The following is a 19,058-nucleotide window of genomic DNA, read 5'->3' as shown; positions in this document are numbered from 1 at the left end:
ATACCAACATGTTTTAAAACCTCTTGAAGCTAGGGGGCAATATTTTTACGTTTGGAAAAATAACGTTCCCAAAGTAAACGGCCTATTTCTCAGGTGTAGATGCTAGAATATGCATATAATGACAGATTAGGATAGAAAACACGCTAAAGTTTCCAAAACTGTCAAAATATTGTCTGTGAGTATAACAGAACTGATTTTGTAGGCGAAAACCTGAGGAAACCCAACCAGGAAGTGCCTCTTATTTTGAAAGATCCCTGTTCCATTGCCTGCCTTTCCTCCACTTAAAGGGATATCAACCAGATTCCTTTTCCAATGGCTTCCACAGGGTTTGAACAGTCTTTAGACATAGTTTCAAGCTTTTATTCTGAAAAATGAGTGAGATTTATCAAATCGCGTCAGTGGACTGCAAGATGGCCTTCGATTAGTTTATGCGCGCGAAAGTGGTAGCGCAACATTTTCTTTATCTCTTGTATTGAATAGTTTACCGTCCGGTTGAAATATTATCGATTATTTATGTTAAAAACAACCTGAGAATTGATTATAAAAAACGTTTGACATGTTTCTACGAACTTTACGGATACTATTTGGAATTTTTGTCTGCCCTTCATGACCACTGAGCCTGTTGATTTCTGAACATAACGCGCCAAACAAATGGAGGTTTTTGGATATAAAAATTATCTTTATCGAACAAAAGGAACATTTATTGTGTAACTGGGAGTCTCGTGAGTGCAAATATCTGAAGATCCTCAAAGGTAAGCGATTAATTTTATTGCTTTTCTGCTAGCTGTTTGTAATGTTTTGTCTAGTGATCGATAAACTCACACAAACACTTGGATTGCTTTCGCTGTAAAGCATATTTTCAAAATCTGACACGACAGGTGGATTAACCTGTTGAGGATGGGGGCGCTGTTGTCACTATTTATGCTAATCGTGTAATTTTTGAAACGGCTTCCCACAAAATTCTTGATCGTACAATATGCATATTATTATTATTGTTGGATAGAAAACAGTCTATAGTTTCTATAGGAGTTGAAATTTTGTCTCTAAGTGGAACAGAACCCATTCTACAGCAATTTCCCTGACATGGAGTCAGATTTCAGAAATGTTGGCCCCTGATCTGGAGTCAGTTAAAAGGCCGCAGTTATTGCTATGAGTATACGGACACTGCTTACGTCTTCCCCTGGATGCCTTTACGTGATGACGATTTGAATGGGGTCGATTGCGCGTTCACAGACACTACAAATTAAAAAACCCTGTAGCTAGGAACTCTTTTCTTGCTGCGTAATGCGCCTGGAGGACATCGACCCACACTTGTTCCAAGCATTAGTGGAGGGAGTAATATTACTCTGGTCATGTTTCTACTCGTTATGGGAGTTTAAAACATCATAAGGTAGTTAATTTAAAGCGTTTTATAGCAATTTATATCCGTTTAGTGCGATTTTGGGACATTTATTTCTGAAACGCTGTGAATTGCTGGGCACGCTTCCAGTTCATCCCGAACGCAGTTGGCATTTCCACATGGCAAGAGGACAGCTTTCCACCAAAAGACGATTAGACCCAAGAAAGGATCCTTTGCCCAAGATACTGATGGAAGAACAGCTCAAAGTAGGACATTTTTATTATGATGAATCGTGTTTCTGTCGAAAAATGTTAGTGGCTTAGGACGCCATGTTTTTTGACGTAGCTTCGCTTGGCGCAAACTGTATTGAAAAGTAAGGATAATTTAAAAAATGTAATTCCGCGATTGTATTAAGAATTAAATTGTCTATCAATCCCTGTCCACCCTATATTTTTTAGTCACGTTTATGAGTATTTATGTATAAGAGTAGATCACTGTCTAATATGGCGCACGGACATTTTCTCACCAGCTGGGCTACATTTCACATTGTCTAACCATGATTTTGGTGGCTAAATATAAACATTTTCGATCAAACTCTATATGGATTGTGTAATATGATGTTACAGGAGTGTCATCTGAAGAATTCTGAGAAGGTTAGTGAAAAAATTAATATATTTTGGCGATGTTGACGTTATCGCTCACTTTGGCTAGAATCAATGCTGGGCTGCTATGTGCTATGTGCTATGCTAATATAACGATTTATTGTGTTTTCGCTGTAAGACACTTAGAAAATCTGAAATATTGTCTGTATTCACAGGATCTGTGTCTTTCGATTAGTGTATGCTGTGTATTTTTACGAAATGTTTGATGATTAGTAAGTAGGTAAACACGTTGCTCTATGTAGTTATTCTAGTCCATTTGTGACGGTGGGTGCAATTGTAACCTATGCCATCTACCTGAAATATGCACTTTTTTCTAACAAAACCTATCCCATACCATAAATATGTTATCAGACTGTCATCTGATGAGTTTTTTTCTTGGTTAGGGGCTATAAATATCTTAGTTTAGCCGAATTTGTGATAGCTACTGGTGTTGGTGGACAAATAAAAGATGGTGGATTATGCTAATGTGTTTTTAGGTAATAGATGTACATCTTTACATATTGTGTCTTCCCTGTAAAACATTTTAAAAATCGGACATGTTGGCTGGATTCACAAGATCTGTGTCTTTCATTAGCTGTATTGGACTTTAATGTGTGAAAGTTAAATATTTAAAAAATATATTTTTTTTGAATTTCGCGGCACTGGTTTTTCAGTGGGGGTGGGGGGGGAGTGCCGCTAGCGGCACCCTCATCCTAGACAGGTTAACAACAAGCCAAGCTGTGTTTTGGTATAATGCACTTGTGATTTCAAGAAATGTTTAAAAAAAAATGATTTTTTTTTATTTGGCGCTCTGCAATTCAGCGGATGTTTACAAAAATGATCCCACTAAAGGGATCTGTGCGCCAAGAGGTTTTAAGCAGACCACCCTAGTGCCTGTGCCAAAGAACTCTAAGGTAACCCGCCGACCCATAGCACTGACGTCTGTAGCCATGAAGTGCTTTGAAAGGCTGGTTAAGGCTCACAACACCATTATCCCAGAAACCCTAAACCCACTCCAATTTGCATACCACCCCAACAGATCCACAGGTGATGCCATCTCTATTGCACTTCACACTGCCCTTTCCCACCTGGACAAAAGGAACACCAATGTGAGAATGCTATTCATTGACTACAGCTCAGCGTTCAACACCATACTGCCCTCAACGCTCATCAATAAGCTAAGGATCCTGGGACTAAACACCTCCCCCTCTGTAACTGGATCCTGGACTTCCTGACGGGCCGACCCCAGGTGGTAAAGGTAGGTAACAATACAATCCGCCACGCTGATCCTCAACAAGGGGACCCCTCAGGGGTGCGTGCTCAGTCCCCTCCTGTACTCCCTGTTAACTTATGACTGCACGGCCAGGCACGACTCCAACACCATCATTAAATTTGCCAATGACACAACAGTGGTAGGCCTGATCACCGACAATGACGAGACAGCCTAGAGACATGTCCGTGTGGTGCCAGCACAACAACCTCTCCCTCAACGTGATCAAGACAAAGGAGATGATTGTGGACTACAGGAAAAAGAGGACTGAGCACGCCCCCATTCTCATCGACGAGGCTGCAGTGGAGCAGGTTGAGAGCTTCAAGTTCCTTGGTGTCCACATCACCAACAAACTAACATGGTCCAAGTACACCAAGACAGACATGAAGAGGGAGACTGAAAAGATTTGGCACGGGTCCTCAGATCCTCAAAAAGTTCTACAGCTGCACAATTGAGAGCATCCTGACTAGTTGGATCACTGACTGGTATGGCAACTGCTCATCCTCCAACCGCAAGGCACTACAGAGGGTAGTGCGAACGGCCCAGTTCATCACTGGGGCCAAGCTTCCTGCCATCCAGGACCTCTATACCAGGCGGTGTCAGAGGAAGGCCCTAGGAAGGCCCAGCCACCCTTGTCATAGACTGTTCTCTCTGCTACCACACAGCAAGCGGTACGTGAGCGCCAAGTCTAGGTCCAAGAGGCTTCTAAAACAGCTTCTACCCCCAAGCCATAAGACTCCTGAACATCTAATCAAATGGCTACCCAGACTATTTGCACTGCCCCCCCTCTTTTACACTGCTGCTACTCTCTGCTGTTACCATCTATGCATAGTCACTTTAATAACTCTACCTACATGTACATATTACGTCAACTAACCAGTGCCCCCGCACATTGACTCTATATACAGGGGGGTACCGGTAATGTCTCGCTACGGTTATTTTACTGCTGCTCTTAAATTACTTGTTACTTTTATTTCTTATTCTTATCAGTATTTTTTTTAACTGCATTGTAAGGTCTACACCTGGCGCTTGTGACTATTACAATTTGATGTGGGCTGCATGGCTCCTAGAATGGCTCTGGCTTTGTGATATTACCTAATCGCTTTCTAATAGTATAGGAAAAGTAGACAATACACTAAGCACACAATGATACAATGACAACATGCCTGATGCATAGATTGGTTGAGTGAGGATATCAGATATGGGTGAAAATGACTGGTTGTTTCTTATATTTTCAATGCTCTTCAACACCCAATCAACACTGTTACCTGAGTTCAGTTCACACAACATAAGAGAACAGAATTGAGGGGAAGAAGCGATAGAGCAGCACAATAAAGGGAGTTCATCACAGTCCTCTGTCTGAGGTAACAAAGATCCACTGTTCAGTAGAAGACTAGAATGTGTTCAACAACCAGGCAGGAAAAGAATGTTTCACACAGAGACTCTATTGACATTGTGATGTCATCAGAAGAGTTAGGTTGGATATCTTCAGAAGGGTAAAAAAAATGCAGTCGGAATGCTGTGGAGTCTAGCTGTGTCCTAAATGGCATCCTATTCCCTAATAGTGCACTACTTTTGTTCAGAGCCAAAGCACTGTATTGAGAATAGGGTGCCATTTGGGATACATTCACTGTGCATCACTGAAAGGCCAGTGTGTCGTTCATCTGGTCTGAATCTAATAAACCTGATCTATTTAAACTTATTAAGTACCTTATTTTGCAATACAGCCTGCCACTGTCTGGACGGACAAAAGTTTGGGCTCATCTGTACTGAGCTCTGTGATCGCTCCCTCATGTTGGGATTGTGTCACACTTCAATATTACCAGTATATCTTGTTCTCTAGGGTCCCAGACAACAGTTAGCTAAAATGTCATTATAAACCGAGTTTTGGTTGAGTAGTGAGAGGTCTGTGGAGATTAACAAGGAAAGGAAAATATTCATCATAGCCAGGCCCAGTGGGGTTAGAGGGGAGGGTGGGGAGGCACGGTCGTCACTGGAACTGTAAACTAACCTCACCTTTAGCAGCAATAACAAATACAATGGGATGGGACCTTAAAAGGGAAACACAGCATCTGTAGCAAATATTTGTCATCTCCATGTTTTGAAAGTGGGAATAAGGCCATGGTTGCATCTCCATATCGGTTTAATTTATTTTCACAGCAGGGGAGTACTGGATTCTTTCTCACCCCAGACTTTAAATGACGAGCCCTCCAACATTCTGGCTTCAAAGCAAGCTGAGAAGGAATCAAAGGATGGGCACAAAGATACATTTTTTTGCTAAAAACTGCCTGTGAGCAGCGGGGTACTGATGCAATCCTCAAGTAACAACTTTCTGCCACAGACAGACGGCCCCGCTTTGACCGGTCCAAGAATGACATCACCCACCCATCTGAAGCTGTGGCAGCAGTTACATTCATAAGCTGCCCTCCAGAGAAATGCAAATTTCATGTGTGCCTCCCAAGTGGCACCCTATTCCGTATTAATGTGCACTACTTTTGATCAGAGTTCTATGGGCCCTGGTCGAAAGTAGTGCACCATAGGGGATAGGGTGTCATTTGGAACACAAACCATGGCTTTACTGGTGTCCATGTGGCAGTGAAGGGATTCTCCCTACATGGCCTCCACACTGTTTTAACATGAGCTGGATGTTGGTTTCCTACCAAACAAAACAAAAGGTGTTAAACATATATATTTTGAGGGGATGGAGCAGGGTGTCAAAACAGGAAGAGGGAGTTATTATGGGCTTAGTTCCACTGGAGAGAAAGATTTCCAGTACACAGAAAACACAGTCTTTTTCATTACAAGTTGAACCCAAGAAGCCTGTGAGGTTGTGAACTTGAGAAATCATGTCATTGAGCATGTTTACATGCACACTAATAATTCAATATTAAACCGATTAAAACCTGGTTTTCTGAGCAATCTTTCAAATTATTAGGACATGTAAACAGCTTAAATCTGCATTCCAGCAGTGGATTTGAACTGTGCATGTGCCAGCACCGGGTAGCGGAAGCCTCCCTCTTATGTGCGAGTGAAGTGAGTAAAGAAAAACTGAAAGTGTGTATCTTAGAAATAGTTTTTACATTAACTTGTTCGAACTCAGAATAAAAATGTATTTACCAAAAAAAAACATGTTCACTCTGGCAGAACGTTCATTTTGATTGCCGATCAAAAGATCCATCAGTAGCCGGATTTTGTGTCCATGTAAACACGATTTTGCAAAGCATGTAAACATTTAAAATTAACTATTATATTAACCTGACTATCCAAAATAGTTGCATCAAATCAAATTATATTTGTCACATGCGCCGAATACAACAGGTGTAGACCTTACAGTGAAATGCTTACTTACAAACCCTTACTTACAAACCCTTAACCAACAAAGCAGTTAAGAAAAGTAAGTGTAAAGTAAAAAATAGAAAATAAAAGTAACAAATAATTAAACAGCAGCAGTAAAATAACAATAGCGAGGCTATATACAAGGGGTACTGGTACAATGTGCGGGGGCACCGGTTAGTCGAGGTACTTGAGGTAATATGTACATGAAGGATGAATATGTATGAACTTTCCAAATTGTAAGTCGCTCTGGATAAGAGCGTCTGCTAAATGACTTAAATGTAAAATGTATGAAGGTAGAGTTAAAGTGACTATGCATAGATGGTAACAGAGAGTAGCAGCAGTGTAAAAGAGGGGTCTGGGTAGCCATTTAATTAGATGTTCAGGAGTCTTATGACTTGGGGGTAGAAGCTGTTGAGCCTCTTGGACCTAGACTTGGTGCGCCGGTACCGCTTGCCGTGCGGTAGCAGAGAGAACAGTCTATGACTAGGGTGGCTGGAGTCTTTGACCATTTTTAGGGCCTTCCTCTGACACCGCCTGGTATAGAGGTCCTGGATGGCAGGAAGCTTGACCCAGTGATGTACCGGGCTGTACGCACTACCATCTGTAGTGCCTTGCGGACGGAGGGCGAGCAGTTGCCATACCAGTCAGTGATGCAACCAGTCAGGATGCTCTCGATTGTGCAGCTGTATAACTTTTTGAGGATCAGAGGACCCATGACAAATCTTTTCAATCTCCTGAGGGGGAATAGGTTTTGTTGTGCCCTCTTCACGTCTGTCTTGGTGTGCTTGGACCATGATAGTTTGTTGGTGATGTGGACACCAAGCAACTTGAAGCTCTCAACCTGCGCCACTGCAGCCCCGTTGATGTGAATGGGGGCGTACTCGGTCCTCCTTTTCCTGTAGTCCACAATCATCTACTTTGTCTTGATCACGTTGAGGGAGAGGTTGTTGTCCTGGCACCACACGGACAGGTCTCTGACCTCCTCCTTATAGGCTGTCTCATCATTGTCGGTGATCAGGCCTACCACTATAGTGTCTTTTGCAAACTTGATGATGATGTTGGAGTCATGCCTGGCCATGCAATCATGAGTGAACAGGGAGTACAGGAGGGGACATGTAAGCGTGCTCATTAAGTTCATCTCAGAATTATGCGGTTTGTGTGTCACTGTCAACTCAGAATTGCCTCATGGAAAAACATGGAAAACTTAATAAACAATACTTTGAACAACCCTACCTTTTCCTATTATTTCAAAACTCTATTCCGCATGTTATCAGGGTGGCAAGGGAAATGTCTGCATTGAAATATGACACTGCCTGAAAAGCAAAACAGTCAAACTGCCTGCCAACAACCACCAGCTTCCCTATAGAATAGGCAATAACAAAATCAGACACACAACTACAACGAGAGAGGAATCATGGATGCATTTTAAAATGGCACCCTATTCCCTACACAGTGCACTACTTTTGACCAAATCCCTATGAGCCCTGGTTAAATGTAGTGCACTACATAGGAAATAGGTTGCCATTTGGGACATAACTCATAAATTCAGCCAATTAATAGTGGAATCAAGAATGCAATATTTATAGTTCTGTTTTGTTGTTCCTGCTAGTTTCAGCCAATTTGGCATTGAGCTGGGTATCCAACCATTCACACCATTACAGCCCTGTTGATTGGATCTACAAATGCTCACTAGCAGATGGGATGGACATAAACCACTGCATCCCAACACGGACTCTTCCAAATACAGTATCTTCACGCACGGAAGAACACCATTTTGATTTGGAAGTTGGGAGGGAATGAGATGAGGATCAAAGGCCCTACAACAAGAGTAGGCTGTGGCTACATCCAAAATGGCAACATAATCCCTGTATAGGCCAATTCTTTTGACCAGGGCCCATAATGCACTATGTAGGGAATAGAGTGACATTTTGGATGAAGCATGTAGGATGGTACATTGACTGTTAAAGACAGCATTTAGCTAGCTGTATATCCACAGAGCTAGGTAGGTAATACCAGTAATAGACCTTTCAGGATTTCCACAGCACAGAGACAGTCCAGCTAGTCTACAGTACATGTCATACTGTCATAATTCAAAAGCTTGAAGGTAGCCTTTGGAGGTAACGGTGTAAATATTCATTTCCCCTCTGTCAGGGGAGAACACAAACCTGAGGGCTCACTGAAATGTCAGACGATGAACAACAGGCATTTGTTTGGCTTTGGCAGATTTCTGGACATAGAGGACAGGTTGACATCCTCTAATACCTAAGGGGTACATCCCAAATGGTTCCCTATTCCCTACATAGTGCACTACATTTGACTAGTGCCATATCGGCTCTTGGTCAAAAGTAGTGCAATATAAAGGGAATAGGGAGTCATTTGGGACGCAGTCAGAGAGAAATCAGAAAGGCAGCAAAGGTAAAGTGGTGGTGGTGGTTATAGTGGTGGTGGGCTCCCGTAACAGTTTGGTATGTTTAGTTTGTTGTTTTTGTCAAAAGAGACATATCATACAGGTCTAAAAATACTGGACTTTCTTAGTGTCTTGTAAATTACATTTTGTCCAATTCCTGCAGTCTGGTTCAAGAACAGTAATACACTGCTCAGGCTGGCTTATTCAACATCTCACAGTGAAGAATGTAGTGATTAGGTGAAGGAAAAAAATGTTAAGGTCAATGAGGTGCTGCCAGCAGAACAGCGAATGAGTGAATACTAACAGTACCATGTCTGAAGTTTTAAATCACTGACAAGTTTTCAGAATCAATGATGCTTAAATACTGTGTGAAAAACATCTCTAAGGAGGACTAAGAGAAAGTCCTTACCTACACCCATCTGATCTGACTTACAATGGCTGTATTATGTAACCACGACTGCGAATGTGAATCAATAATTACAATTCAGAATCAACGCAAATGTCAGACTTCTCTGAAGCTGCTGAATATCCTGTTCATTCAATGGTGAGGCATGAACAGTAAAACTCAAGCCTCAAAATGTATAATTAAAGCCTCTAAAAACGTATACAGACCGGAGAATATTCTCAAGCAAAGCAGCCTCCGAGACCCTGGCATCTCATGTAGAAGTCGAAGGATTATTGGAGGACCCAAAAAAAGCCGATACCGATTAATCAGCCATTTTTTAAAATGTATTTGTAATAATGACAATTACAACAATACTGAATGAACACTTATTTTAACTTAATATAATACATAAATAAAATCAATTTAGCCTCAAATAAATAATGAAACATGTCAATTTGGTTTAAATAATGCAAAAACAAAGTGTTGGAGAAGAAAGTAAAAGTTCAATATGTGCCATGTAAGAAAGCTAATGTTTAAGTTCCTTGCTCAGAACATGAGAACATATGAAAGGTGGTGGTTCCTTTTAACATGAGTCTTCAATATTCCCAGGTAAGAAGTTTTAGGTTGTAGTTATTATAGGAATTATAGGACTATTTCTCTCTATACGATTTGTATTTCATATACCTTTGACTATTGGATGTTCTTATAGGCACTTTAGTATTGCCAGTGTAACAGCATAGCATCCGTCCCTCTCCTCGCCGCTACCTGGGCTCGAACCAGGAACACATCGACAACAGCCACCCTCGAAGCAGCGTTACCCATGCAGAGCAAGGGAAACAACTACTCCAAGTCTCAGAGCGAGTGACGCAATTAGCGCGCACCCCGCTAACTAGCTAGCCATTTCACATCGGTTACACCAGCCTAATCTCGGGAGTTGATAGGCTTGAAGTCATAAACAGCGCAATGCTTGAAGCACAGCGACGAGCTGCTGGCAAAACGCACGAAAGTGCAATTTGAATGAATGCTTACGAGCCTGCTGGTGCCTACCATCGCTCAGTCAGACTGCTCTATCAAATCATAGACTTAATTATAACATAATAACACACAGAAATACGAGCCTTAGGTCATTAATATGGTCGAATCCGGAAACTATCACCTCGAAAACAAAACGTTTATTCCTTCAGTGAAATACGGAACCGTTCCATATTTTATCTAACGGGTGGCATCCATAAGTCTAAATATTCCTGTTACATTGCACAATCTTCAATGTTATGTCATAATTACGTAAAATTCTAGCAAATTAGTTCGCAACAAGCCAGGCGGCCCAAACTGTTGTATATACCCTGACTCTGCGTGCAATGAACGCAAGAGGAGTGACACAATTTCACCTGGTTAATATTGCCTGCTAACTTGGATTTCTTTTAGCTAAATATGCAGGTTTAAAAATATATACTTCTGTGTATTGATTTTAAGAAAGGCATTGATGTTTATGGTTAGGTACAGTCGTGCAACGATTGTGCTTTTTTCACAAATGCGCTTTTGTTAAATCATCCCCCGTTTGGCGAAGTTGGCTGTCTTTGTTAGGAAGAAATAGTCTTCACACAGTTTGCAATGAGCTAGGCGGCCCAAACTGCTGCATATACCCTGACTCTGTTGCAAGAGAAGTGACACCCTTTTTCCTAGTTAAAAGAAATTCATGTTAGCAGGCAATATTAACTAAATATGCAGGTTTAAAAATATATACTTGTGTATTGATTTTAAGAAAGGCATTGATGTTTATGGTTAGGTACACGTTGGAGCAACGACAGTCCTTTTTTACGATTGCCACCGCATCGATTATATGCAACGCAGGACACGCTAGATAAACGCTAGATAAACAGTAATATCATCAACCATGTGTAGTTAACTAGTGATTATGATTGATTGATTGATTGCTTTTTTTATAAGATAAGTTTAATGCTAGCTAGCAACTTACCTTGGCTTCTTACTGCATTCGCGTAACAGGCCGGCTCCTCGTGGAGTGCAATGTAATCAGGTGGTTAGAGCATTGGTCTAGTTAACCGTAAGGTTGCAAGATTGAATCCCCGAGCTGACAAGATAAAAATCTGTCATTCTGCCCCTGAACAAGGCAGATAACCCACCGTTCCTAGGCCGTTATTGAAAATTAGAATGTGTTCTTAACTGACTTGCCTAGTTAAATAAAGGCGTAAACATTTTTTTTGCCAAATCGGTGTCCAAAAATACTGATTTCCGATTGTTATGAAAACTTGAAATCGGCCCTAATTAATCGTACATTCCGATTAATCGGTCGACCTCTAATCTCATGTAATTTTCACAAGCAAGCGTCAAATCAAGACTACATATTATCAACCTGGGACCTTAGGGTCCTCGTCATGACTATCTCTATGCCATCTTGGAACCAACAGTGTCATCACTCTCACCACAACTCACCGCCAAGGAGGGAGGAAGAGAGACATCTCTATGGCAACTGCCACTCCAAAGGTAAGAGCACCAGGCACTTGGATGGGCTGGCTGAATCACACTTTCGCAAATAACACCCTAATCCCTATATACAGTAGTACACTACTTTTGACCAGAGCACTATGAGCCCTGGTCAAAAGTAGTGCACTACACAGGGAACAGGATGCCATTTGGGACGCACACAGTGAAAGCCAAGACAGAGGGATTTGGGATGATGCAAACAAATATAGCAAGGCAAATACAGGCTGGCTACTAGAAAAGGTAGTGAAGATATCAGGTTTCTTGTGTACACCTCTACCTGCCTGTTTTCATTGACATTTTCTGTGAACCTTGACCCTGGCCTGTCATAATTAATTCTCCATGATAAACAGTAAACACTGACTCTCTTTGTATCTGAGTGACATACCTGTGACGGTCTCAGTGAATGCTGCTAGGTACGCTGAAGTGTGTGTCCTTATCATAAGAGCAAGGAAATTCTGCCCTACCAAGCAAAAAGGCAGTAACTCCTCATAGCGTCGAACTGAAAAAAAAACAGCTTATATTTACCTTGGTTTCACAGTAATCATATGCAGTTACTGCTAACATGACCTCCATTTTCTCCTTAACACAAGAGGAAGGATACTTGTCCACATGATTATGTATTTAATGTAGCAAAAATTACATTAACTCATTTGACAAAATGCCTTTTTGCTTGGTAGGGCAGAATAGAGAAGTGAGCACTTAAGTCATTATTGGCATGTTTCAAAATCCTTATATCACAAAAGCAGGAGCGGCAAGCCACCTGTCATAATCGCAATCCAAAGGTCGGCGACTACACCTCGTTTTGATCCCAACTGAAAACATTGGAGAGCGCAGAGGGTCATTATAACTCGCCCACCGGTCTGGCGTTGGGTGATTATGGCACTTTGACTCGCAACAGTGACATATTCTGTGAAATGCCACGGATAGAATTCATTAAACATTCAAACAGAGGGGGAGAGCCACAGGCTTAGTCAGAGCTAGGCTGTACGACTCATTAGGGAGGCTGCCAAAAATAAAACAAGGTTGTTTTATCAATGTACAAAATCCCCCCCACACGCCACAATATTATTCTGCTTTCAGAAGACAAAGAATCGTGAGTTGTCTGCATAAAAAAATAAAAAGAGTCAATGCACTTCACTTAGACAAAGAGTGTCTGATTTTAGCTTGAACGAAAAGTAGCAATGCACTGTTTAACGACACCTATCATATTTTCCTTGGCTACTGTATAATTTATTATTCAGGGTAATTTTCTCTGAATTCATGCATTCCAAATAAAGTGCATTAGACATATTGTAGTCTGCTGCATGTCTTCCATACAAACAATGAAGGTCAGGACACATTATATGATATTTTAATTGTAGGCCTGTAGCTTCAAAACAGAGCAGACAGAACTGTTATTAACAGTAGCTAGCTAGTACAGTGAAGATAAGTATTTATTGAGGGAGAGAATTCTTTGAGCTATATGGCTTTAAAACTACAAATGTCTGACAGAAACCGGCATCATATCAGACCCAGATGTGACCAAGGAGAGGCTGAAGTATGAAACTCCATAATGCGAGTAGGAGCATCTTATCCTTGAGTCAAAATGGTTTCTCTTCCTTATTGAAAAAATCATCTAGTCAGGGAAATGTAACATCCCTGTCTGCACATACAACAGAGGGATCAAATGAAAGATCCTACACTATGATGGATCATATTTATGCATGTGTTAGGCCCGTGTGTTGAACAACTTCCATTTGATGGAACCGAGTGAGTTAAGTTAATCAATTGAGTCTATTGACAGTTCAACATTTATGCCATAGCTATGTCAATAGGGTACTGCTGTGTGAACAGCAATGAATTAATGAAACAGAACCTGTTAAGGACACGACACAGCATAACATTGATCTCTGAGGCAGAGGTCATGACACTATTGGGCAATAGTGATAATCGAGCTCAGTGATTTGTTTTTTTTTGCATAAAAAAGGGTGGACTACATGTGTCAAGCAGTATGCTAGCCAAACATAACGGAAGCACATGTTGCACCAAATAATTGTTTTGCCAATCTGATTACTTCAGACATTTGACTAGTGATTAACCAAACCATGTATGTATAGCCCAACATCCCTACTGCCTCTAACATAATATGCCATTCAGCAGCCTCTGTCAATCGTTTCACTTATCAGGAGAAGATATTGCATGACCGTGATTTCTTTACCGATCTGATTGCTTCGGATATAGCACATTTGACTCGTGATGACACTATGTATGTATAATTAATACACCCTGGCTGAGATACACACAGTACCAGTCAAAAGTTTGGACACACCTACTCAATTAGGGGTTTTCTCTTTATTTGTACAATTTTCTACATTGTAGAATAATAGTGAAGACATCAAAACAATGAAATAACACATATGGAATCATGTAGTAATCAAAAAAGTGTTAAACAAATCAAAATATATTTTAGATTTTTCAAAGTAGCCACCCTTTGCCTTGATGACAGCTTTGCACACTCTTGGCATTCTCTCAACCAACTTCATGAGGTAGTCACCTGGAATGCATTTCAATTAACAGGTGTGCCTTGTAAAAAGTACATTTGTGGAATTTCATTCTTAATGCGTTTGAGACAATCAGTTGTGTTGTGACAAGGTAGGAGTGGTATACAGAAGATAGCCCTATTTGGTAAAAGACCAAGTCCATATTATGGCAAGAACAGCTCAAATAAGCAAAGAGAAATGACAGTCCATCATTACTTTAAGACATGAAGGTCAGTCAATCTAGAAGATCAAGAACTTTGAAAGTTTCTTCAAGTACAGTCACGAAAACCATCAAGCGCTATGATGAAACTGGCTCTCATGAAACTGGCTCACAGGAAAAAAAGACCCAGAGTTACATCTGCTGCAAACGATAAGTTCATTAGAGTTACCAGCCTCAGAAATTGCAGCCCAAATAAATGCTTCACAGAGTTAAAGTAACAGACACATTTCAACATCAACTGTTCAGAGGAGACTGCTTGAATCAGGCCTTCATTGTCGAATTGATGCAAACAAACCACTACTAAAGGACACCAATATGAAGACTTGCTTGGGCCAAGAAACACGAGCAATGGACATTAGACAAGTGGAAATCTGTCCTTTGGTCTGATCAGTCCAAATTTGAGACTTTTGGTTCCAACCGCCGTGTCTGTGAGACGCAGAGTAGGTGAACGGAGGATCTCTGCATATGTGGTTCCCACTATAACGCATGGAGGTGGTGGTGTGATGGTGCTTTGCTGGTGTCATGGTCTGATTCATTTAGAATTCAAGGCACACTTAACCAGCATGGCTACCACAGCATTCTGCAGCGATACACCATCCCATCTGGTTTGCGCTTAGTGGGACTATCATTTGTATTTCAACAGGACAATTACCCAATACACCTCCAGGCTGTGTAAAGGCTATTTGACCAAGAAGGATAGTGATGGAGTGCTGCATCAGATGACCTGGCATCCACAATAACCCGACCTCAACCCAATTGAGATGGTTCGGGATGAGTTGGAGTGCAGAGTGAAGAAAAACCAGCCAACATGTGCTCATATGTGGGAACTACTTTAAGAATGTTAGAAAAGTATTCCAGATCAAACTGGTTGAGAGAATGCCATGAGTGAGCAAAACTGTCATCAAGGCAAAGGGTGGCTACTTTGAAGAATCTCAAACAAAATATATTTTGATTTGTTTAACACCTTTTTGATTACTACATGATTCCATGTGTTATTTCATAGCTGATGTCTTCATTATTATTCTACAATGTAGAACATAGTACAAATAAAGAAAAACCCTTTGAATGAGTAGGTGTGTCCAAACTTTTGACTGTATTATATATACACAAAAGTATGTGGACACCCCTTCAAATTAGTTATTTCCGCAATTCCAGCCAACTAGCACACAGGCATGCAATATCCATAGACAAACATTGGCAGTAGAATATCCTTACTGAAGAGTTCAGTGACTTTCAACTGAGCACAGTCATAGGGTGCCACCATTCCAACAAGTCATTTGGTCAAATTTCTGCCCTGCTCGAGCTACCCGGGTAGTAGGCCGAGAAGTGCTAGGCCACACAAGCTCACAGAACAGGACCACTGAGTGCTGAAGCGTGTAGCGGATAAAAATCTGTCCTCAGGTGCAACACTCACTACCGAGTTCCAAACTGCCTCTGGAAGCAATGTCAGCACAATAACTGTTCATCAGGAGCTTAATGAAATGGGTTTCCATGGCAGAGCAGCCGAACATAAGCCTAAGATCACCATGCGCAATGCAAAGTCTCGACTGATATGGAGTACAGCTCACGGCCATTGGACTCTGGAAACGTGCTCTCTGGAGTGATGAATCACGCTTCACCATTTGGCAGTCCTGACAGATGAATCTGGGTTTGGCGGATGCCAGGAGAACACTACCTGCCCCAAAGCATAGTGCCAAATGTAAAGTTTGGTTGAGGAGGAATAATGGCCTGGGGCTGTTTTACATGGTTCGGCTCCTTAGTTCCAGTGAAGGGAAATCTTAACGCTACAGCAAAAAATGACATTGCAGATGATTCTGTGCTTCCAACTTTGATGCAACAGTTTGGGGAAGGCCCTTTCCTGTTTCAGCATGACAATGCCCCCATGCACAAAGCGAGGTCCATACAGAAAAGGTTTGTCGAGATCGGTGTGGAAGAACTTGACTGGCATGCACAGAGCCCTGACCTCAACCCCATTGAACAGCTTTGGGATCAATTGGAACACCAACTGTGAGCCAGGCCTAATCGCACAATATCAGTGCACGACCTCACTAACGCTCGTGGCTGAATGGAAGCAAGTCCCTGCAGCAATGTTCCAACATCTTGTGCAAAGCCTTCCCAGAAGAGTAGGGGCTGATATAGCAGAAAGGAGGGGACCAACTCCATATTAATGCCCATGATTTTGGAATTAGATGTTCAACGAGCAGGTGTCCACATACTTTTGGTGATGTAGTGTAAGTCAAGGGGCACTGAGAGGACAGCTGGTGGACTGGTTTAATGTTAACATTCACCTGAAAATCAGATTAGGTCGGTCCGGACACCTGTTGGAGTGCCGGGCCTTGCTGATTGACCTCTGTTAATACTCTCTATCCACATAAGAACATCACAAATCTCCTTGGTTCACAGCAGGTGGACTCAAGGCCGGGGCATGTACGTGTATCTACCGGTTTTGACCAGAATCCTATCACATTTCTTATTTCCTAAAATATAGTCTCAAATTGGACCCTATTCAATGCACACCTAGGTCGTATATATATATATATATATACATATATATATATATATATATATATATATATACAATATATATAATATATATATCAAGGTTTATTGTAATCTGAGAGGTAAAACTGATCCTAAATCAGCACTCCAGCACTGAGTTATGATCTGTTGTAGCCTATCACTATCTACCCAAGGCATTTGATCTCAGGAGCCCCAGTCAAAGAGGTTGAGCTGTGAATATAGGTCAAAGTCTGAGAGGTGAATAACTATGCATTTGATGTTGTGCTGGATAAGGACAGTCAAATATTCAAATAAATAATGCAGTAAGGCACCTACTTCCAGAAGGTGTTTACATTTGATGCTAAATAACTCTCATAATTATCTAGACTCATGGTTTTCCAAAACACAGTCTAGTGAGTTAATCTAGTTATGATGAGAACTATTCCACCATGTATAGCATGGTGTGAATTTAATTTAATTTAACTTGCATTGCTCAAAAACTCAAAGTTATTGGTTGTCTGTGCATCTCATCCCCCAAGGTTGTCCTCACAGTTATAGACTTAATTAGGCAAACACCATATATATATATATATATATATATATATATATATATGAATACACTGATGGAACTCTTTTTTTCTTTAAATAGAGGGCAATATCAACATGCCCATATATAAAATAAAATAAGTGTATAGCCTTCCTTAGCTTTTGAACATTTAATGGACCACAAAAGAGAGAATGTATGTGCATTTTGTGTTAAAATATTATTCTGAATAAATGTCTGAGCTCTGCAAATAAAAATGACAATTGCTTATGCTCACGACTCCCCATGAGAAACTAGAAAAACATTGCTAACGGCTCTTGCACCGGAAACATGACACAAAATTAAGTTAACAAATAGTGTCGGTTATAATTGTTGGCCTACCCTAACAAATTTGAAAGAACATGTCAAATTCAAGACTATGGCTATAGTTTTGTCCATCGGCAACTTTACAGCAAAATAATGTGTTCTTCGGTCTTCAAAAGCCACTTAGAAATTAACATTTCACATGATAAACGTGACGTTTAGCCAACACTAAAGAGTGGACTAGGCTACTTTGTAACAACGAAAAATGAGTTCCCAATAATACCTTGAATCAATCTAAAAATGCCATCAGTTGATAATTTAACATTGATATTGTCAAATGTGTCGTAATGATTTGTTTCAAGGTCAATCTTTCTATTTATAATAGCCAACATCGGATGAGAACACATTGCACTCTGTGGTGTGATATAAAAGTACAATGAAACTGATATGTAGCAATGTATTGTGATTTGATTCAACATGAATTTGCGGCAGTACTCTTTGCTCATTGCGCTCTAGATCCATCCATGAATTCCCACAAAGCTTTCCCTTTTCTCTGCAGCAAAGAATGTCCGTTTTTCTGCAAATTCTGCTAAATATAATAACTATAATAGGGGGACATTAAAATATTGCTTACCTTCTGATAACTCCAGTTCCAGCTCAGCAAGTCTGTCTCGCACCTCCAAAGGAAGGGGTAACGTATCACGGTCCGCCATTCTGCTTTAAAATTATTTGTCTTGCTCTTCTCTTCTTCTCCTCACTGAGTCCAATAAAGTATTTCAACACTGACTCTTCTTTCTCCGCAGAGCGCCGATGCATAAGGCAAAAGAGGAGCGAGTTGAGTGGTAAATAGAAATGCGGAAAGCGTTTGGGCGAATTCGAATATCGCTCTGCTCGCGTCCTTATTCAAGTCCAGCCATGGTTGGTTGTCCCTGTAGTATGAAAATGTACTGCTACTGTAATTCCAAGCTCTGAGTGCTGCCGAGCGATACACTAACGTTGCTGCCACACATTGAGGCACACACGAGAACCTGCCTGTGGAGGGCGCCAAATACCCACTTTCAAGAACTGTTCGAGATTTTACCTCCTCTCTCAA

At 41.0% G+C, this 19,058-nt stretch overlaps 1 protein-coding gene across 11 annotated transcripts in view; it reads right to left on the bottom strand.

Moving 5' to 3' along the window:
• The window catches only part of LOC129823982 (disco-interacting protein 2 homolog C-like), a 279,556-nt gene extending 260,568 nt beyond the window's left edge, over window positions 1-18,988 (bottom strand). For 10 of the 11 annotated variants that reach the window (XM_055883182.1, XM_055883186.1, XM_055883183.1 and 7 more), the window contains exon 1: window positions 18,600-18,988. In XM_055883182.1, the coding sequence (XP_055739157.1) occupies window positions 18,600-18,678 (79 nt within the window). In that variant the 5' untranslated portion in view covers window positions 18,679-18,988. The remainder of the gene's footprint in view (window positions 1-18,599) is intronic. The other variant, XM_055883193.1, reaches the window with a different exon arrangement.
• Window positions 18,989-19,058: the final 70 nt, after the last annotated feature.

The sequence above is a fragment of the Salvelinus fontinalis genome, chromosome 26 (genome assembly GCF_029448725.1).
Source record: "Salvelinus fontinalis isolate EN_2023a chromosome 26, ASM2944872v1, whole genome shotgun sequence".
Classification (NCBI taxonomy): domain Eukaryota; kingdom Metazoa; phylum Chordata; class Actinopteri; order Salmoniformes; family Salmonidae; genus Salvelinus; species Salvelinus fontinalis.
This window is presented reverse-complemented; position numbering and strand designations above follow the sequence as displayed.